This window comes from Triplophysa rosa, linkage group LG1 (assembly GCF_024868665.1).
Source record: "Triplophysa rosa linkage group LG1, Trosa_1v2, whole genome shotgun sequence".
NCBI lineage: Eukaryota > Metazoa > Chordata > Actinopteri > Cypriniformes > Nemacheilidae > Triplophysa > Triplophysa rosa.
In genome coordinates this window covers 6,195,695-6,220,002 of record NC_079890.1, presented here as the reverse complement: position 1 = coordinate 6,220,002, position 24,308 = coordinate 6,195,695, and the positions used below count along the sequence as shown (strand labels likewise).

Sequence of the window (24,308 nt, the reverse complement as noted above, 5' to 3'; positions counted from 1 at the left end):
AGTACAAAAGCTGTTGTAAATAAGAACCAGTTTGATACTTTTCTTACTGATGCGAATGTTTCAGTTTGTAAAAGCACAAGTGTTGTGTCAAATTAAAGACACTTAGACATCAACACTCAATCATACTAACCTCAACAATGGTGACATTCATCAAACAATTCAGATAAACAGATCAACTGCAAAAGCATGCTGGGAATGAGTTTGAACTATGATGTTACCCAGCATGCATTGCAGCATGAAGTTTTATTTTGTTGATTGTCACCATTGTTGAGTTTCATACACTGATTATTCATGTCTAATTGATTTATTAGTTAAAAGGTTTGTTCGCATATTTAATTTCTCTCTCAGGATATGACAGCCATAACACTAATCTGTAATATCAAAGCACTTCACAAAGTAATAACAAACACTGTCTTAATCAGTGATTCATACAGATTAAATCACCAATTGAAATGAGATACCGGATTTCTTTGCTTTTTAGCCCGAACAAACGGGTTTTAATTCACTGTTTCAGCAGTTAAAGAGATCCAAAGCAAATGTTCTAGTAGTGAAACACAAGAGTCAAGAGCTCAACTAAAGCAAACACTGATCACAATAATGGTAGTCTGGGAAAATTGTAACATTTTTTAAAATTAATTCAATGGTTGCTTGCTATCTGGGACACTTCAAAGTTTTAAGTTAACGGAACTATTTCAGTTTTGAGTACATTTTTAATGAGTAGATTGTACTATTCCGGAATACAGTGTACATAGCATGAATCAGATAATTTTGAAATATAAAGTTCATATTGAAATCCTTGACATGATAGATGACTTTGTCACAAACTGTTCTCAACTTTTTTAGACACCAATGTTGAGATCTCATCAAATGAAATATCCTCGTACTGCATGCTTTGGTCTGTTTCTCACAAAAAGAGAGGGGTCTTTCCATTTACTTTATCTTAGCTTATTAAAGGACCAGTCATTAAAATATAGCGGCATCTAGGGGTGAGGTTGCAAATTGCAACCAGCAGCTCACTCCACAACTCCCTTTTGAAGCATACGGTGGCTGACACAAGGACAAAGATGTCATCACGATTTTGCTTCTCTGCCGAAGAAGATAGCGCATTTGTGAAACGCATTCTGTAGCAGTTTGTTCGTTTAGGGCTACTTTAGAATAGTGGTGGAGCAACGTAGTGAATTCTATGTAAATAGACCCGCATATACAGTGAGGGAAATAAGTATTTGATCCCCTGCTGATTTTGTAAGTTTGCCTACTTACAAACAAATGAAGGGTCTATAATTTTTATGGTGGGTTTATTTTAACTGATAGACACAGAATATTAAAAAAAATCAGGGGAAAAAAACGTTATATAAAGGTTATAAATTGATTTGCATTTCAGTCAGTGAAATAAGTATTTGATCCCCTACCAACTAGCAAGAATTCTGGCTCCACAGATTGGTTATGTGCCTATATGGACCACAGATTAGTCCTGTCACTTTAAGAAAGTACTCCTAAATCAGCTTGTTATGTATATAAAAGATGCCTGCCAACAGAATCTGTATCTTCCAGTTCAACCTCTCCAACACCATGGTCCAGACCAAATAGGTTTTAAAGGATGTCAGCGACAAGATTGGAGACCTGCACAAACCTTGAATAGGCTACAGACAGAAGCTTGGTGAGAAGGAGACGACTGTTGGTGTGATTATTTGGAAATAGAAGATATACAAAATAACTATCAAATGCCCTTGTTCTGGAGCTCCCTGCAATATTTCCCCAATGGGGTAAAGATGATCATGAGAAATGTTAAAGATCAGCCCAGAACTACACGGAAGAAGCCTGTTAATGATTTCAAGACAGTTGGGAACACAGTTAGCAAGAAAAACATTGGTAACACATTGGTAACACGCTATGCCACAGTAGACTGAAATCCTGAAGCACCCGCAAGGTCCTCCTGCCCAAGAAGGCCCGCCTGGCTCGTCTTAAGTTTGACAATGAACATAAAAATGATTCAGAAAAGGCTTTGGCGAAAGTGCTGGCACTGCTGTGAGACCAAAATGGACTCCTGTGTTTGGAGGGAGAGAAATGCTGACTATGAGCCCAAGAACATCATGTCTACAGAGAAGCACAGTGTTGGAAACATTCTGCTTTAGGGCTTTTTCTCTGCTACAGGTATACAGGATGACTTCACCGCATTGAGGGGCTGAGGGACGGGCCCATGTACCGTAAAATCTTGGACGAGAACCTCCTCCCCTTAACTAGGTCACTGAAGATGGGTCATGGATGAGCCTTTAACATGACAAAGACGCAAAACATATTGCCAAGACAACCAAAGAGTGGCTTAAGGAGAAGCACATTAAATGTCCTAGCCAGTCTCTAGACCCTAGTCCTATAGAACCTCTGTGAAGGAGGCTAAAACTCCAATTTGCTGAGCGACAGCCAAGAAACCTTAAAGATTGACAGAGGAGTGGACTAAATGTATCCGGACACATGTGCAAACCTGGTGACCAACTATCAGAAATGTCTGACCTCTGTGCTTGCCAACAAGGGTTTCTCCACAAAGTACAAAGTTATGTTTTGCTTGGGGATCAAATACTTATTTCACTGACTGAAATGCAAATCAATTTATAACCTTTATATAACATTTTTTTCCCCTGATTTTTTTTATATTCTGTGTCTATCAGTTAAAATAAACCCACCATAAAAATTATAGACCCTTCATTTGTTTGTAAGTAGGCAAACTTACAAAATCAGCAGGGGATCAAATACTTATTTCCCTCACTGTATGTGGAAAGAAATAGCTCATTCTAAGGTAATAAAAATATAATGGTTTATTATGTATGTAAGGTCTTTATACACCTCTGAAGACATAGTTATGCATATTATATTGCATTTCTATGAATAGATCCTTCTTAATCTTACACACTGGTCCTTTAAGCAATTGTGATACAATGTTTTTCCTATTGTTTTGCACTTTTGCTATGACACTTTGTATTCAGGAAACACTTATGTAGTATTTTTATGTTACTACTGTGTTAGTTATTTCTAATTAATGTTTTTTTACAGTTCTATGCCAGTCCCTGATGTTAATTGCCCCAGTTCTCTCTATATGGCTTGGTTGGACGCGTTGAGCTTCGGCATTCACTGTCCTGTCCTGCTTGTTCGAGGAAATCAAGAAAACGTCATGACATTCTACTGTCAGTAAAACACACACAAACTGCACTAAAAGTTGCTCTCACTCTTGAAAGAAAATGTGTAGAAACAATATAAAGCTGACACACTTCTTTAAACTCTGGACTGGTTTTGTCTGTGCTTGTGGATGGTAATCACACACATACCATTCAATAGTTTAGGGTCACTTATTCATTATGGAAAACAAATGGAACTATAAGAATTATATTATAAAAAAATCCTAAATCATATTTTCATGTCTTTGCATGTTCAATGTACTGTAGTCCCCTTTGCCTAAAATTTGTAAAAAAAATCCACCAGCTTCTTAAGGTCTCACCATCTATTCTGGGCTCTTAAGGTCATCCATGTTAAAACTAGTGTGATTGGATATGACAATTTCTGGACTAAGGATGGTGGAGGAATACATATTATCTCAGGATCTTAATTTCAGGGTAAAAACTTCATACACTTTATAAAGTGTTTTTGTTTGTTAATAAAAATGATTTACTTTAAACATGCTTTACTTTTAGGAACTGTAACTGTGAATAAATACTATATTATGTTATTATGTTGATTAATAACAGGTTTTGTTGATCTGCTTTTCAATGTGAAAAGCAATTAAATGCAATGAAGAATGTTTATGTTTTATTGATTCTTATTAGGTACAGCAAGCATAAAATATACAAACAATATCAAAAAATAAAGAACCAAAATGTATAGAATGTAATAAATGTGAAATAAATACAAAAAAGGCATTACATCTTAGCGTGTGGTTTTATGTGTGTTAGTGATCATTGGCCACCTTAAAAACTTAAAATGATTATTAAAATTGAGAATTTACATTTATTTTACATGATCAATTTACATGCAACTTCAATCCTTTACCATATACATTCTCTTAAAATTCTAAAGTCTCAGTTTAGCTTTACACTGGCTAAATTTACAATGGCTATATTGTTAGACCTTACCAGCCATTTTTACAGTAACATAGTAAACTATACTGCAATGACAGTTGAAGAATCTATTAACTCACTGAAGTCACAACATCAACTGTAAATGACAGATGAACACATTAAATCTGTCAAGATGTCACCAGTGGAGAATTAAACACAAACATCATTAACATTTTCACTTATTACAGACACCACTTTCACTTTATATCAGTCATCTGTCTAGCTCATGGTTCATAGTTCATTTTATTATGTTTTAAGTCACCATTATGGTGATAAATGTTTTCTTGCCTTTTTCACTCTTACACCAATTGCATTAGTGTTTTGTGATGTACACTTATACAATGAAATTGAAAGGGAGTTATGGAAACGCAGCTTTATGCTCTTCTGACGACAGAAGTTACATTAGAAAGTGGTTGATTTAAACGATAATGTGGCACTTACAATTGAAAAGGTTTTTGGTAAAGTAATTACAGCTGCTATAATAGAAAAGATCACAGTAAAAAAAAAAAGATTTCTTGGCTATTGAGACACACTTGGACACTTGACATACAAACCTAATCAATGGTGACAAACAATGAGCGCTTTTCCACCATGGCGCCGAACCGTTCTAAGCACGGTCTGAAAAGGTTACAGTTATGTTTCCACGCGAATCTGGTACGACATGGCACAATTACAAACTGTTCTCGGCTCGAAATTTTCGGCACGGTTGTCTAATTGTGCTAAATCTGCTAATAGAATGTGTGGAGAGATGTTATAGCTCAGTCTCTTGTGTTACCAAGACAGATTTCCCAAGATTTCCGTTATCAGCCCTGCGGTGGAAAATGAAACCATTTACGTTCCGGCTGGCATGAAGCGGCACTAAGTGGAACGATTAAGCAACGAGAATGATTCTGCGGGATGGTAGAAAAGACTCAATGAGTCTTGTACTATATGCACCCAGCATGCATTGTGGTTTGAAGCATTTCAGTTGCTTCTCACTGCGTTGTTGAGATTCATATGTGGATTGCTGATATGTATGTCTGACTCATGCAGAAGTTAAATCTTTTTTTTTAATTACTAAAGCTATAGCACCAATACACTACTGTAAAAATGGCTGGTAAGGTCTTACAGTGTAACAAAATATCAAGGTTTTTGTAATTTAAAAAGGCACACTTTCAAAATGTGTGAGAACTTGTTATGGTTTAATAAAAAATATAGTGGTGTAGGGTTAAATTATATAGCAAAAAAATAAGATACTTCTCAAACGTTAGTCATTACTCAGAAAGGACAATCATTGTAAAGTTCAATGTAAACTTAGGATAGGAACTACAGTATCTTGTAAAAATCATCTTGAGAGACCACTTGCTTAAAGGTTAAGTGTGTAATCTTTGCACCCATAGTGTCACCAAATAAAATTGCTGAAAAATAACTGTTTTAAAACACTCCCCTTCCCATCTTCCAAACAAATAGCCTGGCCCTGAACTCACGCCATAAAGCCACCACGTCTTCTTTGAACATAAAAAGTGGCTCAGAAAAGTTCAAGTTCTGAGCAAAGCATCTCGCAGATGACTTAGTTTGACTTAAATTTATTAAATAAGCTTAACAAGTTTTATCCAAATAAGAATCATCACAAGCAACTTCTTAGTACTGTTAACAATATTCTATTTCAAATTCAATGATGCTCTGAAATGTTTGAGACATATATGTCCAAATAATAGGTAAATAAATAGGTATGTGATAGTACCTATAGGTGTTTTATTGACAGTAAAACGTTATGACATTTTGCTGGTTTCCTCTTATGAGGAGGACTGGACAGTGTAGACGCCAGCTTAGTGTTTCCAGCCAGGCCATATAGAGAGAGCTAGGACAATCGGCCTGGGGAACGGGGAGAGACCTATATAAAACAGAAACATTCATTAATTATTAACAGCAATGTTTACCTTCAAATTATATTCTTACGTTTCAAACGTAAATGATTTGTAAGACCCCAATATTATCCGATTTTGCTTTGTTTGTGTATGAATTACATATTGACCGACATCCTGTTTTAAAAGATTGCCTGGTAATGATTGTGGTGTTACAGTCAATACTCACACAAGAACCAGCGCTGCGTGCTTAGAATTCCTCCTTATGATCTCATTTAGCCTCACTTTTCTCTCCGACTATCCGAGTAGAAAAAAATAACAAAAGTAAACACTTTGTAAAGTCATGTTTGATTTAACTGTACCGAGACCTTAATGCCAAACACACACCTTGAGTCTCAAAGCCTCTCTCTCTTTGTCCGTAACTTTCCATGGACACGCCTTTCTCTGCTGTTGTTCTGTCTCCTCACCCACCTGTGCTTCCCTCACAGTGAAGGGGGTGATAGTATCCTCAAAGCGTCTTATGCTACAAAAGGAATGTTTATATTTGTAACTGTTGTGCATTTGAAATTAAAGTAGAGTGGCCAGAAAGGTACTTGTTAGTTCAATTAGTTAGTGTCAAGGGTGCAACATCCTTATACCTTGGCCATGAGATCCTGTGTGGAGAAAAGAATATCCTTTTCTTGACGGAAATTTTCACAAGCATCATTTGGATAGGCACCTTATTTTACTGCTCAATGAGTCAGTATGGTAAGCCTCCCCATTTTTATGAACTATAAACTAGAAATATGCTTATAATGACGAGCATTATTAAATAACATTTAACATTCCATTACCTTTCTGTCAAAAGATAAACCTTACAATAAGTATAGTGCATGCAGATTGTATTTTGTTAAGCTATAATGGATAAAAATAGTTTATTCTTTTTATATGCTTTATTTCCTAGAAAATAGCGTGATTTGTATCAATGTCTGTTGTTTGCCTTTTCCCATCAAATTGTGACAACAAACACCATTAACTTTTTTAATGTTTTCAGTGTGACATCATGACAATACACATATGTTTTTTTTGTGTGTGATGACGTGAAGCACTACATTTCTGAAAGATTCTTTAAAACATACTATTTGAAAGACCCACTTTGCAGAAATCACTTGGACCTTCCATCACATACAACATAAGAAATCATGGCCGTGAGAAAATTGTAAACCGAGGCCAAAACTACACTTTGAGTAGACACAACATATCACTCTAAAAATTGTGGCGTTTTAACCCTTCAAATATACACATTTTTCTGGGTTAATTTAACCCAGCTATTGGGTTTGTTTTCTTTTTTAACCCAACACTGCACTGAAATAAAAATCTGTTGGATTAACATGAAAAAAATGATGTACATCCGTTGCACATAATAAAGTTATGTTTACTCAGCGTAATTTCATTATGCTCAAGTTGCCAAATGTATGTTTGTTAAACAAACATGATTGTTATGTGTTAACGTTTCATATTTTCATTTAGCATTCTCAACATAAGTGTTCTTAGTTAATGTGACATAACATTTTATTTTATCTCCAACAAGATTTTAAGTCAACCAATTTTAATGGAAATTCAAATTAAAACATGTAACCGCCCACTACATAAGCAAAGGCAACGCTTTTGTAAACAATGGTAACCACAAAACTTAAAAATATAACAAACTCCTCTAAATCTCAAATATAAATGAACATTAAACCCTAACAAGTGTTTCTCTTTACTGAAAAACACATAAAACAACACTTAATTAAGAAAATAACTCTCAAAATATAGTCTTATGCAAAGGATGCTGGGAAATATAAATCCTCTGCCTAGTTGTAACAATTACATGTTAACAAAACACAAATAATTTGTGTAGTGTCAATATGAATGGATTAAGTTACATAACTGAACATGTTGTGACAAAATTGTACAAAAATTATGTTTATTTAACTTATTTAAATTAATCAAACTGGACAAGCAGCAAAAAAAAAACATTTTTTTCAGTGTGGGTTGAAAATAACCCAGCATTTTTTTGTGTCAGAATTATGTACCCTCAACAACATGATCTTGTGGCCACAAAGTATGTTGTTGTTTCAACATGCTATGTCGTTTTAGTTAATATGTCATGGTCAAGACACAACCAAGTGCGTTGAACATATCTTTTCCTGGTCACCAGATATCACAATGCCTCGCTTTATTCACTTGAATGCTATGTGAATCATGGTTTAAAAATGTTTGTGATCACTTACTTTTTGGGAAGTGGTGGTTGTTCGCCGTCTGTCATAACAATAACGTCGTGAACGTCCAAACGGAAATGCTGCAGCAGAGTCATCATTCTGAGGAAATTAACAAATGTAACTCAACTTCAATGTTGTGTGGATTTTGACCTTAAGTAAATATTATTTGTATAACTTTGCACAATTATTGTATGATTTAATTTAATTTAAATGTTTCATTTAAATGTGGCTTTTACAATTTACAATATTTTACAAAGGCTGCATTACAGTACCTACAAAAGTATAAGCTTAAAACAATTCTGAAATTGCTTCTCTGCAATTGCTTTGAAATTGTTTCTCTACTAAGTACACTATACTTGGGCTTTAGTGTACTAAGTAACTTGTATTTAGGCTTTAGTTACAAAAAGGGGTTAGTGGACTCTGCACAAACCATTTCTATGCTACTAATAATTTACAATTTTTTCAATTCAGTCTCTTTTCAATATAAACGCACTCTTTGCGATCTTTCTCCATTGTTTGCTGTTGCCCAGTGATGAACACTCTGACTTTGCTGCGTCTCCAGCGTTTCCTTCTTGTTAACAGATATGGTACTAAAAGGGTCAGACCTGAGAGAGAGAAAAGCAAAGTTAAATATTTGATGGACTCTAGTCGAGTACTTAATACCAACCGTGACTCAAATCATAAAGACACAGATTACAACAAAGTATGTGCAAAAAGTTTTCAGTTTCTGACCTCCATCATCAGAGATCCAGTATATATCAATAGTCTTCTTCCCTTGTTTGGTTTGAAACACTGTTTTTATTTGATCGTTTGCAATGTTCTTTGTGTTGTCAATGTCTGAAAATACAGAATTAGAAGAAAAAGAGAACAGTCGATAAAATGGCATACAATCCAGACAGGGTGAAGAACAAAGCCAAGGTTTATTTACCTAAATAGGCATCTGACTTTTGCTGTTCGGAGTCAATGGCTTCATCTCCCTCAAAAATCAGGTTTACTGTCAGATAACAACAAAAGCATTACTTTAATTTTTTAATCCATACTTTACGCCATTGCTGGGGATCAGCTAAACTAATTTCATAGCTGTTCATGTAAGCTGTTTCCAAAATAGTGTCACACTTTCAGTAACAAATATTCACTTTTCACGTTTCAGTGTAGTGTTATCTTAAGCAGTCTAATTATTTCAATCAACTGATTTGCTCAGTGATGATTTGATCATTTCATGCATAACACTCCCTGGGTCTTCATTTTAAAAGCAAAAATGTTTTGTTTAATGCTGCAGTTTCAGGCATAATCATATAGATTTGTTTTTTCCGTACTCTTTGTATTTTTTTTAATAAAATGTAAGTTTAATTTAATGCTGTCATCCTTATTTATATCCTAATAGATTTTGAGTAAATTCTCTGCAGGTTTAAAAGATTTTTTTATATAACCACAACCCTATATATTTAATTTACAGTCCTAAAATGCTTCAGTGTAGTAACTTGTAATAGCTGACATACCCTCAGTTTGTAACTCATCTCTCATGTCCAGCCCGTCCATCATGCGTAGAACACAGACACCGTGGTTGGAGTCAAAAGAATCACTGTGACCACAATTTAACAAATCGTATCAGCTGAATTAATACAGCTTTAGGTTTATACAAGCTCAATTTGAGGAGTTTGAAGGGTATTCACTTACTATATGGCATTGATATAGTCATCTACTCCATGAGGCGAGCTCTCCTGCCAGTTTGTTTTGAAACCCATCACAAGTACATTAGGCTTTAACTTTCCCAAGCCACAGGCCTTTAAGGGGGAAATTAGAATAATAAAAAATCTGGTATACAAAATATGTATACAAATATTTACATTTAGTCATTCAGCAGAAGCTTTCATACAAAGCGACTTACAAATAAACTTAAAAATATGTAACAAACATGTAAGCTGACAGCGTCATGAAGTGTAAAAATACACCCACAAATTAAAACATAATTTGCATATATGAATGGATACGAATCTGAATGCAGTGTTATGCCTACAGTGGCATGCAAAAGTTTGGGAACTTCATGCAAAATCTGTGAAAATGTGAACAAATTTAATAAAATAAGAGAGATCATACAAAATGCATGTTCTCTTTTATTTAGTACTGTCCTGAGTAAGATATTTTACATAACAAAAATGTTTACATATAGTTCACAAGACAAAGAATAGTGGAAATTATTAAAATAACCCCGTTCAAAAGTTTGGGAACCCTTGTTTTTTGTGCTGTGATGGTTGCTCATGAGTCTCTTGTTTGTTCTGAACAGTTAAACTGAGCACTGTTCTTTAGAAAAATCCTTCAGGTCCTGCAGATTCTTCAGTTTTCCAGCATCTTTTGCAAATTTGAACCCCTCCCAGCAGTGACTCCATCAAAAGATCCATCTTTTCACACTGAGGACAATTGAGGGACTCAAACACAACTATTAAAAAAGGTTCAAACATTCACTGATGCTCCAGAAGGAAACACAATACATTAAGAGCCAGGGGTGAAAACGTTTTGAATTTGGAGATCAAGGTAAATTGTACTTTATTTGTCTTCTGGGAAGTATCTTCTGTTGCTTCCGAAGGGCAGTACTAAATGCACTTTGCATGATGCCTTTTGTGTGATCTCTCTTATTTTATTAAAATGATTCACATTTTCACAGATTCTGCAAGGGGTTCCCAAACTTACGCATGCCACTGTATGCAACATATTGCATTTATTCGCAGCACTCTAATTCAGTAGTTCTCAAACTTTTTCGTTGTAAGGCCCCCTTTGTGTAGAGTGCATCGCATTGCGGCCCCCCAAAATAAAGACTTATAATCTTAAATTTAACATTTTTATTTAAACAAAAACATATTCGGTTATACAATGCTGAAACATCAATTCTTTTGTCTGGTGGTCTTATTTGTCTGATGTTTGATTGCATAAAATCTATAATCAATTTCTATATTTCATAAAATGCCACAAAATCTGTGGCCCCCTGGATCCATCTCGGGGCCCCCCCAGGGGCCACGGCCCCCAGTTTGAGAACTACTGCTCTAATGCACAGCCGTGGGAAGAAGGGGGACTGAGGGTGCTGCAGCACCTTTTGACGTCGAGCGAAAGAAAAATTTAGGCGATGTTAAAAATAAATTAAAATGATTTACCAAATCTTAATTAATTTGGTAATATTCAATTATATTCTTTGAAAACATTAATGACAACACAATTGTTGCATAACGTCACAGCACCCGTTAGTAAAAGTCAAGTGTCACGAGCGGTCTTGTTGTCCAAATGGCACAAAACTCATTTTAGACTTTTTTTGAAAACCAAACAAATCGAAAGGTATCATCACTGCAAATGTAACTTGATTATTATACTGTACATGTGGTACACTCTTAGAGACAAATAAATAGAAACCTGCAGAAGGTGTTGTGTTCCTTCTCTTAGACTGGCTGCCTTGAGTGCTGTGTAGAAAGTTCGAACTTTCCTCTGATTAAGCCATTTTATCATATTAGCTGTATTAGCTGTTTTTTCCTCCCCCTGAAAAAAAATATTAAACGCCATATCCAAGAAAAGAACAAGGACTATCAAAATCAAATACAGTGCTCACCCGAAGAATGTTCCCACAAACCATCAGACTGACATTCTTAGTGAAAGATCCCACAAAGTCCACCAATGCTGGACGTGTAGTTGGGGGACCAGTCAGAACCAAACACTGAGGCCTAATGAAAGAAAACAAACAGAGCAGGATCAGATAAGCAAATAGTGGATATCTGGAAGCAGTTTTTAACATCTTTTCTATCTGACCTATAATTTTTGACATGGTCTTCAACCCCTGCGAGAGACAATGAGTAAGACAGAGCCATGTTGTAGGTGCCTGCCTGGACAGACGAACCCCAGTTTACCTCTAGAGAAACAAAAACATCCAGAGAACATCACTAGAGCATATACCTGTATAACTTTCAAAGTAATCTTAACGCTTGATGGAATATGGAACAAAACATTACCTGGTTTCTTGTAAGCCACATAGCCAAACAAAAAGATGATTATACCAAATGTGATGAGAGCTGCCCACCAGGTGAGCAAGAACATCAGTATGACCGAAATAACAGCCCCAAACAGAGCAACCCAGAGACTGTAATACCGAAATAATGGCCTCCATCCTAAAGTGAGCAACATAATTTGTATTTAACATAATATATAACGAGACATTATACATGACGAGACATATTTAACCAAAAGTAAAATATGACAATTCAAAACATGTTGATGCAATAGGTATGTATGTAAAATCTTACATGTAAAACTTATTTTTGAGTCAAATTATGTACGCTTGCAATACATCCTTAATCTTAGTCTTTCAAATAAAAGTTATTTGGCAAAAAAATCATTTTAAACATCCAAAAATGTGTCAAGTTGAGGTAATAGTAAATAATGTAATATTGTTTATGTAATTATATAATGTAATATTGTAATGACTGTAATATTGAAAAATAAAAGAATGTAGGAAATAACAATTATTTACACAAAAGCATGTTACGCAGCAATGTACAATGAATGATAAACTGTGTTGGGTTGTAACTAAACAGATTATCACATGAATTATTTTATAACTCACCGGGGGAGTTGGTGATAGAAGCGTGAAAGCAGCTAAAGTTGATAAGAGCATAAGCACAGAGGAAAAAGTTGGAGATAAGAGGAGCAATGGTGTTCAGTTCAGCTGCCGAGAAGAGATACAACATTGAAATTCAATAGAATAAAAAATGTAAGTAGTATTATAGTATAATCATGTTAGGATAGTGTTTTATTCTACTGTATGTTTTATGACTTTTTACTTGTTAAATACAGTTCTGTTGGCCACCACACTGTAAAAATTGAACAGTTGGATCAACTTAAAAAAAATGAGTCCAAATGGTAACACCTAAAAAAGTTAAGTTGGTCCAACTTAAATTTCCCAGCTGACAAGACTGTAAAAAATGATCAGTTGGATCAACTTAAAAAATTTACTTTTAAAGTACATTTGTTATGGTAATGCAAATGCGAATCGAAACAAGTGGCGTTGGCTATTGAAATGGCCATAATCCTGTAGTTTGATTCACTGAATTTTGCTTGTTTTTAAATGTTTAAATGGTCTTGCTCCCCCTTGTCTTTCTGATCTGCTGTGTGAACATCATTTGGGAAGTCTTAGATCTGCAAATCAGAGACTGTTAAAGTCACCATGAAACAGAAGTTGCGATTGACTTCTTTTCCGTAACGTGACGTATATCCGATTGAAACGGCTTCTGAAATGAGAAAAAAATGTAGGGCGGGGCTTTATTTTGCCCTTCCCTTTTTGATTGGTTTGTTGTAAGTTGGGCCTGGAGGGGAGGGCTAAAAATGCCTGGCCAATGGACAGGCAATAATAGTCCTACCTTTTTTTTGTTGCTTACGTCATGTGGTGAAGAGTTGTGTTTGAGATGGGGAAACGGAGCCTAATGTGTATTTGATTAAAGATTACAAGTGCAAATTAATAAAAAAAATAATGGTGTGCACGGATTAATCGTTTATAAAAATCACTGCAACACTTTGTAAAACTTTGGAATTTTCCTCATTGATTTCATGGTGTCTTTAACTATTCCAAAGTCAATACTAAAATCCAGGGGATTTTGCAGTATCCACACCTAAACTCTGGAACAGTTTACTTATTATTATTATTTTTTTTTTTTTACTTTACTTATCCACATTAGAACTGCACAAACTTTATACACTTTTAAAGCAATTGATTAATACAATCAAATATAATGTTATGTTCATATAATGTTCATAAACAAAAGATGATGGTGATTTCAATGACCAAGAATCAACACCATTTGATTTATTTCTCATTTCATTGCCATAACAAATGTACTCAGGGCCGGCCCGTGGCATAGGCGACATAGGCACCAGACGAGAGCGCAAAAACGCAACCCAGGAACAGGTGTTGGACTGTGGCATAGTGGTTAAAGCGGCTGCTACCCATTTTGGACTCATTAGCCGGGTTTCCATTCAAAGTTGCGAATTTATCTTATGCGCAAAACTGGAATATCGCATAAAACATTTTCGAATAAGCACCGTTTCCATCCAAATAGTCAACCGTCACCTCCTAATAAACTGCCACTAAATATCAGTAAGAAAAGTAAGAGAAGCCACTGAATATAATGATTTTCATATAGAATAATACTTGCGCAAGCAGATGATTACGAAACACAATAAATGCGGTGCTTTTGTGGATGTCTGCTGTTTGGGAAACAGTCGTGACAGTTCTAAGAGGCAATTACAGAATACTTTGACAACTTTGCTCAGGCATTTAAGAATGACCGTAACAACATTTCTGATGCTGTGTAACAAGATCAGTACTCTGGTTAGTCAGGTTACGGCGTCTCATAGTGCAGTTACGTGGCTTTTTGGGGGAATTTATTCGGCAAATGCGTTTCCATCTCCCATTATTCGCATTAACCCTTTATCGCAAAAATGAAAAACCACCTCAAGGGAGCGTAAAAACTTTTTGCGAATTAAGGGTTTTCAATTCGAAATTTGGCGTTTCCATCACTCGTTTATGATGCGAAACTTCAAAATGCGAATAAAACCAGAGTGATGGAAACCCGATGACTGTTGTAAGTTCGAATCCCACTCGGAGCAGCTTGCTTATTTAGAACCATTTTACTGGTAACACTGACAGTGCGTGCTGTTTTTGACTGCTTTCAACTAAGTCAGCTGCAAAAAGTGTGGCACAGTGACTAGGCCATGCCATTTATTTAAGAAAATCCAAAACAATACAATAACCTTTTATTTGTATCCCTACAGCATTTGCACATAGCATTACAAAATGTAAAAAAAACTTTCTCATTGACCTTTATGTAAATTATAATAATAATCAAATATTCGTTTTATGAGCTCTATTTTTCAACTACAGTATTATTGAAAAAGTTTTATTTTATTTTCAGAGTTATTTTCAAACAATGAGTACGTAATTAGAAACATTTTTATTACAAATATTTTTTAATTGTTATTTATTTACTTTCTATTTATGTTGATCACAATTCATGTTATATTAAAATAAATATGAATTTTGCTTTTTAAAAAAGTTAATTTTCAGATATTTTTATTTATTTATTTTGTATAGTAGGGGCACAATCTAAAATCTTGCCTAGGGCACCAACACAGGCTGGGCCGGCCCTGATGTACTGTAAAAGCACACAGTTACAGCACGGCAAATAATCTACAGTAACATTTAAATGTCAAGAGCCCGACTCAAGGAAACACTGATCACCATGATTGTGACTTGTTAGCTGGGACATTTTTTTTTAAGTTTTACCAATTGAAGTAAACTTTTAAGTTCAACTGTTCATTTTTTACAGTGTAGGGCATGTTGTCAGAAAAGACCAACTGTGCCAGCTTAGATGTTAGGCTATGTGCTTATACAAAAAGTGACATTTAATATTTACTTTGAGAAGTAACCAGATATAATAGGTAAGGTTGAGTAAGGCAGTTTCAATTTCTTTGACTTACCAATCAAAATGAAGCACAGGGCAATGACGTAACATAATACATAGGCACGCAAGGGCTCACTGTTTTTTCCATAACCCTTTGCAAAGAAGCCAATGAACGGGTAGATATTGTCCTTACAGAGACACTGCACCAAGAATGGATGAGAAACTGTTTTTATCTTTGTATGTTATTGGATGAGTTTAAATTTGTTGATCTTACTTAGTAAGTTACACATTACCAAGTATCTGCTGTGGGTGTAGCATTTTACCTGGAAAATTTTGGGAGCGGAGACAAGGAATGCAAGGGCAGATGACAAAGTGGCTGCAAATATGCCAGCATAGATCAATGGTCCAAACCCAGAGACTTGGATCAACACCTGGCAGAAAACCACAATAAAATGAAACTAGTACAGTACAGTAGTTACAATGTTAACATTAGTAGTACTAAACTGTTTTTACATCAGCTACACATCATTATATTAGTGCATTAACTATATATAGAATGACAGCACAACAACTACATAAATCTAAATGTTTTATTATATTTAGAGAGATTATATTCATTATTTTCCTTTTAGCAGTAAATTTACTGCACATCACATGAAAATTTAAATGAATTCTGGTTGTGCAACGCTTCATCAAAGCTGTAATAAAATGCTGTTTATTTGATGCCATCCACATTTATTTTAATTGCTTTAAACTTTTACTCAATGTGAATAATTATCTTTGTGTTTACGTGAGAATTCTTAGACCCTTAGAAACCTTTGAGAAACATCTGAAACAAAGGTTAATAATTAAATAAAACATAAAAGAACACCACTCGTGAAAAAGCTAATGAAATAGATCTATTAAAACTGAAGAGCCCTACCTGGAAGTTGTTGGCCAGGCCATAGGAGCAGTCACGGCTTTGCTCACATTTTGTAAAGTTCCAGCCAAGGCTGCAGCCCAGACCATAACAGTCTTCAGTAAAGTTCAACGGCAAGCTGTCATTCATGTTGCCAGATGCATCGCGCACCACGCATGCTCCTGTGGAATAAAAAGTAGGTGGAATGTGCATGTAACTGAATCTTACTTATCATGGATACTAAATATTACATATCATGTGATGAGGGAGAGGGTGAAAGGCAAATGAAAAATGAAAAAGGTCCAAATGTGTTATGTAAAGGTAGTAAGTAAAAAAAAGAATAATATTGTTCTGGGTCTGGAATCTGATTGGATGAGCAGTATTCAAAGCCTTTGTTACCTGTAGCTCCACAATATTGCTAGGTTGCCATACTTTACTTTTTAAGCAAAACAGCCTGCTGTTAGGCAAATTACAGTGATTTTACTACATGTATAAAGGGTAGAGTTTTTACTATTTTTACTTTTTTTTTATTTCTCTTAATGTCTAAAAATGATAACAAACTGACAAGTTTTCTGCTTATGTAAATGATTGAAAATAGGTAAAACCAGTGCCGTTGAAAAAAAGAGTTACAACACTAGATCTTGCCATGGCGCGCTCAATAGTTATAACAAATCTGTGCTGTCCACCTATATGAATGGATTTTAGCGGGACTGATAACAGCATCTATGTTTGCATAAATTTAGCTAAATACAGTATATTAGCACATTGTGTACACTGAATACTACATTGACTACATTTATAGCAGAATTTTGTCTGGGGAGTAATAAGATCTATGAATATAAGATATGTCCGTTAACTGTAAAATGTATAAACATGTCGTTATTTCACCAAATGTACAGCAAATGCGTTTTGGGAGACACGAAAATGAATGGGTTTCAATGGGGAATTCAGTGTTTGGAACTATATCCATAGTTTGGAACTATAATACGAGTTACTTCCATTCTTCCAATGGACGTCTATGCAAGTGTCGTTACTTTGTGACATTTTTCAACTGCTCTGGGTAAAACCATCAGATTATGTTGAATGCTTGAATTAAATACGCACCCACAGATGATGATATGGCTAAATAACTTATAGTGGTGCAGAATATGGCCATTAATGTTCCTTTTGGGATCGCAACCTCTGGCTCCTAAAAATACAGCATTTTATTAATACATTGTTGTTTGTTATGGGTTTAACAACATATTTTTATTTGTAAAATTTGTTATTTGGTGGGAGAATCACATGCAACAAGGACTAAATAATTTCGATATATTTATATAACTTTTTAGATTTGGCAGCCCCTTAGCTAAGGCGGTTTCATGAGGTAGTAACCGTTTGATGCAAATAGACCATGCAGGTATTTATCACCTACTGGTTTAGACTTTCTACTCATTTTGCATGCCAAATTTTTTGTATACATATAAATTAGTGAAGTTGACAAACATATTATGTTATTTTTACTTTCAGATCTCCTGAAATGTTGGCTCCAGCAAGAATTCCAATGGCAGATGGAAAGAAGATAGCAAATATTCTAAAGAAGCTACCATCTGGACCTCTCCAGTCTGGAAACAGGTTCTCCAAGAAAATCTCACCTAGAATAAAAAAAGATTATTTGTGAAACAAGATACTGGGCCAGATTTACTAAACAGGGCAAAATAGCACGCGAGCGCAATTTCAAAGAAGTGCAGATGGGAGTGGAAATTTACTAGCAAGGCACACATTAAAAGACACAGATGCAACATCTCATTCTCATAATGACCAACACAATCTACTATGAGCAGCGCCAGTATAAAGGCTTGTCCACACCGGGACGATAATCGTGTGCGCTTATTGCGACGATTCAGACCTCATGACTAAACAAAGGGCGCCAATGTGAGTGTGCACACCACAGCGCAAAACGCCAGGCAGAAAAGCTTTTTTTTTTAAACGCCTCGGGCTCGTCTTTTTGGTTTGATGCGCCGCATTAAAAACTGACCGACCAATGAGATTGGCGCTTTTGTTCACGTGCCTGGAGCTGCTGAAGTTACAGTAAAACAAAAGGAAGTAAGTAGAAGAAAGATGCATCGAGGCAAGATGAAGGCTGTGTCTGAAACCGCTCCCTATCTCCTATATAGTGCACTATATTGAGTGTCCGCCATTTTGTGTTCAAAACCTGAGTGAACTACTTCATTCCTTACTTTCATTCACACTTTTTTACCCACAATATACTCTGATTTTGAGTGTACATTCGATGTACGTTCGCTGACTCTCTATTTCCCATGATACAACACGCGGCCACCGCTTGATTAGAATCAGCTGGAGGAGAGTGACCGTTAATGCCACGAATGCGCGTTTATACACCTTGGGCCCTATTGTACACCCGGCGCAACGCGTTTTTGCTAGTTTCCGCCCGACGCAGTTCTCATTTTCCCGTCCTGCGCAGCGTTGTTTAAATAGCAAATGCATTTGCGCTCATTTGTGCGCCCATGGGCGTGTTGATCTAAAAAAGAGGTGTGCTCAGGCGCATTGTTGGCACGTTGCTATTTTGAGGAACTGAAAATAGACTGCGTGATATGTTTTTTAGTTATTTACAGCTTTCCTGTGGCTCAGTGGTTAGAGCATGGCACTAGCCATGCCAAGGTCATGGGTTCGATCCCAGCACTGTAAACCTGGACAAGTTGAGAGTACTTAAACATTCTGAGATAATGATTACCTCAAAAAAGTTAAGTAACGTGTATTTGATATTTGAGTAAAGAGAACTTAAAATGTTCAGCTCATCCAACATATAAAAGGGCATTGCACTAAATTCTAAGTAGACTAAACTTAAAATAATTAGTAACATCAACTGCTCTGTCGAACTGTGAAATGTAATAAGTTTACTTTACTTTAAAAAAATGAGGAAACCGGTTACATCAATAGTTTTAAGTAAAGTAGTGTTTTAATTTTAATAATAATTGTTTTTTGAACTTACTGATCAAATATAATTAAGTACTGCTGACTCAAAATCATTACTTATGTTAACTTATTATAATAGTGTTTACTAAAAAAATATTAGGAAGTGATTAAACTACCATTATGGTGATCAGTGTTTTCTTTAGTTGGGCTCTTGACTCTTGGCTTCTGTTAAGTTAACTTCTCTGTCAGTGCTTGTATATGTTTCAGAAATAACTCTTGCGCATTGATTAAAAAGAGATCTTTAAAAGGTCGGTTTAGCGTAGATATCATTATAGGTATCAATTATTAATAAAGCACAAAAGCTGTTGTAATTAAGAATTAATTTGATTCTTTTCTTACTGATTAAAAACTTAATTCAATGGTTGCTTGCTATCTGGGACAAGTTAACAGAACTATTTGAATTTTGAGTACTGTTAACTCATTTTTAATGAGTAGATTGTACTATTCGGGAATAAAGTGAGGGGATTGCATATAGTCAGAAACAAATGTATAATACAATGCAATGTAAGTCGCTTTGGATAAAAGCGTCTGCCAAATGCGTAAATGTAAAGAGCGCATTAGGAATATGCGCCTATAGGCGGGTGCAGCACTCCTACATTCTGCTTATTACACACAGAGGGACGCGCAGCAGCACACGATAATGCCAAATATTACAAATAAATGGATTACAATGTAAAATATTATTGTGGACATAAAGATAAAAATCCGGCTTGTCCTGTATGCGGTCTGCTTGCGCGCTTCTCGCAAGAGTAGACGCGTTTCCTTTCTGGAAAAGTGTCTGCTCATCCGAATTCCGCCGTGTAAATAGCGAATCCGCCATAGCGCAAGCGCAACTGGCTCTTAAAAGGAATGGGAATTGAGACTCTGATTGGTTTACTGCATGTTTGGCCCACAAAAGGCACACCGACCGTTTTCCCGTCATTAAATTAGCAAAAGTGGATTCGGACACGCCCTGAGTGCACCTGCGCCGTGCGCTTTAAACCATGCGCTTAGATCGTGAAAATAGGGCCCCTTGTGTTTGTTCTTGTTGTTGACAGTTATTTTCATGTTTTTGAGAATAAACAGATTAAATTAATGTTATAGACAATGGTGCTTTATTTTAAATATATTAAATTATTTTATTAAACGTAAAAAAACGTTAAAGTAAATAAAAGTGGCAAACAGTTGTTTTGATCTCTTTATTAAAAACTAATACAAAAACGTGAAAAATAACTTTACCATTTTATTAAGCTATCTATGAAGCCACACAGATGTAATATAACCATTATGTCGAATGTCCGCGACAGTACACTGTCAGACGCAGGTTATATTACGCCAGTGTCCGAACTCATTTTCACTCACTTCTTCCCCATATAGTGGACTCAAATGTCATTCGCTAAATAGGGAATAGTGAAGGAGTGATGGAGGGAGCGGTTTCAGACACAGCAGAATTGTTCTTCTGTGTGACAAGCGAGTGTCAGAAGCATAAAGCTGCGGAGCACCACCTTGTGTACCCGGGTTTTTCTTTTTTTCATCAAGCGCCATCTTTAGGGAGTGAATTTGCATGTTCACTCAGCTCATCGCCAGTGAAAATCGCTTGAGTATGAACATCGAAAAACATCTTGAAAAACGTTAGTAAATTGCCTTGCATGATTCCTTTAAGTACTCTCCTCCCATAACGTTTGCGTCTGAAAAGAAAACTCCTCCATGTTAAAGCTTTAAAGAAATTTGTATTTTATCTATCATATCATATCATAAACTAAATGATATTGTATGTTTTAAAACATATCCTATTGTTTAGTTTAACATTATTTAAAAGAAGTTAAGCATTTCTAAAAAACAATTAAACATCTAGACACATATCTAATTTAAAATGATTGGTTTCATTATAAGTTTGTTTCACACCATTACAAAACCTTTTAAGAAATACAAATGAAATGTTACACATGCTGAAAGCTACAAAGCACACTTAAATGGTTTACACTCACTGCGATAGCTAAAGAAACCCATTGACTGTTTCTTGGGAGTCGCTGGAATAACAGTGCCAACAACATAGTTGGTGAAGGATACCATAAGCACCAAGAAAAATAGGATTTGAGCCTGTCAGACAGAAGTCACAAACAAGACATTAAATGTCAGAAAGAAAAATCCTAAAACTTTCCAAATCCATGTTTATGTTGCATAAGAAACATTTTGTAAATGTCACAGTGATGTAAAATGCATGATTTTTTCCTAAATATACCTTTGATTCCCATTCCATTCCAGCCAATGAGATGAGAAGAAGTACTGTGGCTGTAATGGACCCTATGATTCGGACATCATTGACTGGATCCACAATTTGTGCATTATTTTCCTGTTGCATCATATTACAAAGACAAAAAAATGTCATGCAATTCCACAACAAAACAAGCAAACCACTGTTCATTTTAATCGTCCTTACAATTAGAAGATCTCTGACAGTCTCTGCAAATCCCACTGTGTTGAGTGCACAAGCAAGTGCATTGGCGAAAGAAAACACAACACCAATAGGACCTCCCAACTCGGGACCCAGGGTGCGAGAGATCATGAAATATGCTCCCCCTAATGGGTAGAGAGATAATAAAAACGGTAAAGGAAATACAATCGATTTTTATATTTTCTGAGAAAAAAATCGGAGTCATGCTTGCCCATTCAAGCATGCTAGGGTTTTAAAGAGCCTGTCCTCCTCCAAAATACAACCCCATAGGTCATTTGTGCGAGCAGCTTATTGCGATACACTGTTTTGTAGTGGTATATATTCAAGATTCCAGAGTTTATTTTCACATGTACAGGGAACACTCGGTTGCACTACAATGAAATTCTTATTCTGTGCATATTCAAGCAGCCAAAGTCTCACATTCAAATACATTATGTACTAAGAGGTAATTACAGAAAGTACACAATATAAATATAAAAACACAGTATAAAGTACACAAAAATAGAATACTGCATATGAAAGTGCAAGTGCAACACGACATGTAAGTATAACTGTGCAATGTAAGAGAGAATTTTTCATTAATATTGCTGTGCACTTGCTGTTGTGTTTCTCTGAGTGGCCTACTGGTCAGAATGTACAGGATTTGGACTCTTTTGACTTTTGAAAAGTTCTCCTTCACATTGTAGAGAAATTGTCAGAATCAGGCCTTATAGTGACAATGATTAAATATCTTAAGCAAGACAAATTGATTAGCTTGATGACATTCTTTTGCCAAGTAACTCACCAGAGGATACTCTCCCATTGGTAGAAATGGCAGACACAGACAATGCGGTTACTGAGGTCACAAGGACCGACATGAAAATTATTACCCATGTAAGAACTAAAAGGAATGAAAAGAGAATAGAACATATTGACATTATATGTAAAGAATCCTCAAAGATGTATCAATGTCAATGTAAAAAAATTGACATAATCATTAATTGAGTAACATTAACATGTAAACCTTATAGTCTGTGGTTTATTGCATGACAAAGACAACATTTTCCACTAACATGAGCATGTGGGGAAAAAAATATTAAAATGTTTAAATTTTTATTTTTAAATGTATATTAGTAAAAAAATATCATTATCATGGTAACACTTTACAATAAGGTGCTATAAGTTAACATTAGTAAATGCATTAGCTAACATTAGCTAACAATGAACAATTTCGTTTTTCAGCATTTATAATCCTTGTTAATGTTAGTTCATGGTGCATTAACTAATGTTAACAGGACAACGTTTGATTTTAATAATGTATTTATAAATGCTGAAATTAACATGTAGTAATATGAATAAATTCTGTAGAAGTATTGTTCGTTGTTAGTTCATGTTAGCTAATGCATTAAATAATTGTTAACAAATAGCACCTTATTGTAAAGTGTTACCATTATCATTTTTATGTTTCTACTCACTGATTCCTGCTTGAGATGTAATCCAGGACAATCGTAGGAACAAAATGACTCCCCATATATTCAACATACAGCGAATCTAAAACATAGAAGCAGCATATGTCTTCACGTTTGCATCTTTCTGCATGCAGGTTGCGTGGTATGCTTATTTGCTCATGTGTCTCACCATAACCCCAGTGACCCAGCCGAAGCGCACTGGTTGGTATTTCTTTCCTTCAGATCCACATTCATCTGACCCATTTCCCATTTCGTTCATCACTGAAAGACTGTCTGCACCTGAGTCCCATATGTTACTGCCACATTCTCTATTCTAAATCAAATGATAATTGATACAAATGTATTAACAAGATGTAGGTACATACAGTTCTAAGTCATCCAAAGGTATGTCTAAAAAATACATCATCTTACATCAAAAGCCTTACGAAGAGTCTCCAGTGATGGCCTGCTGCGTCTGATGCGGCCTGTGGCAGTGGCATTGGCATAAAACTCAAGATGAGGCATAGCATCCTGCGTGCTGTATATGGAAGGTCGTCTACTGTCCTGCCTTGAGTCCTGGACATCTGATGTTCTTCGCATCCTATCACCTGGCATTTCCATGGTAATACCTGACTCAGGTCTTGTGTTGTAGGTAGAATACTGGGGTAGCGTGTCTTCACTCATTGTAAAGTTACTTGATGTAAAGATGCCTGTGCCTCCCTGTCTGTGTTTAGAGATGCGGTGACCCATTTGCACGTCAGTAAGTTCCGAAAAACACTTTCCCTGTGAAGAAGGATAATGCTTTAACAGAGGTGTGAAACTCTGCACCTAAAGAGCCATTTTTAGCTTCGTTGAACTTTTCAGTTAATAGTTAGATTTGGTCCCTATACTAAAAGTGTTAACAAAAACATTTTTATTGGTAATTTGACAGAATGTTATTAGTTCACAGC

General features: G+C 35.6%; 2 protein-coding genes across 2 annotated transcripts in view; one reads left to right on the top strand and one right to left on the bottom strand.

The window, feature by feature from the left end:
- The window catches only part of slc12a10.3 (solute carrier family 12 member 10, tandem duplicate 3), a 57,315-nt gene extending 53,413 nt beyond the window's left edge, over positions 1–3,902 (top strand). The window contains exon 26 of the mRNA XM_057332652.1: positions 3,046–3,902. Within this exon, the coding sequence (XP_057188635.1) occupies positions 3,046–3,184 (139 nt within the window). The 3' untranslated portion in view covers positions 3,185–3,902. The remainder of the gene's footprint in view (positions 1–3,045) is intronic.
- A 1,935-nt stretch (positions 3,903–5,837) lies between these two features.
- Positions 5,838–24,108, bottom strand: slc12a10.1 (solute carrier family 12 member 10, tandem duplicate 1). The gene is made up of 26 exons (XM_057348072.1): positions 23,791–24,108; positions 23,549–23,692; positions 23,386–23,461; positions 22,716–22,811; positions 21,917–22,056; positions 21,719–21,829; positions 21,465–21,576; positions 18,025–18,155; positions 17,626–17,710; positions 16,546–16,703; positions 15,947–16,054; positions 15,700–15,823; positions 12,791–12,892; positions 12,180–12,335; positions 11,980–12,079; positions 11,783–11,894; positions 11,590–11,712; positions 9,868–9,974; positions 9,690–9,772; positions 9,119–9,184; positions 8,923–9,027; positions 8,684–8,795; positions 8,203–8,289; positions 6,335–6,470; positions 6,177–6,244; positions 5,838–5,976 (listed from the first exon to the last, which is right to left on the bottom strand). Exons 1-26 carry the CDS (start codon positions 24,106–24,108, stop codon positions 5,838–5,840), a joined length of 3,099 nt encoding a protein of 1,032 aa, XP_057204055.1.
- Positions 24,109–24,308: the final 200 nt, after the last annotated feature.

Coding starts and splice junctions, on each gene's coding strand:
- slc12a10.1 (XM_057348072.1), bottom strand. CDS start 24,108: ATGGGTCACCGCATCTCTAAACACAGACAGGGAGGCACAGGCATCTTT. Junction 21,830..21,916: donor CTGTCAGAGATCTTCTAATT/GTAAGGACGATT, acceptor ATGATGCAACAG/GAAAATAATGCACAAATTGT. Junction 6,245..6,334: donor GAGAGGCTTTGAGACTCAAG/GTGTGTGTTTGG, acceptor CTACTCGGATAG/TCGGAGAGAAAAGTGAGGCT.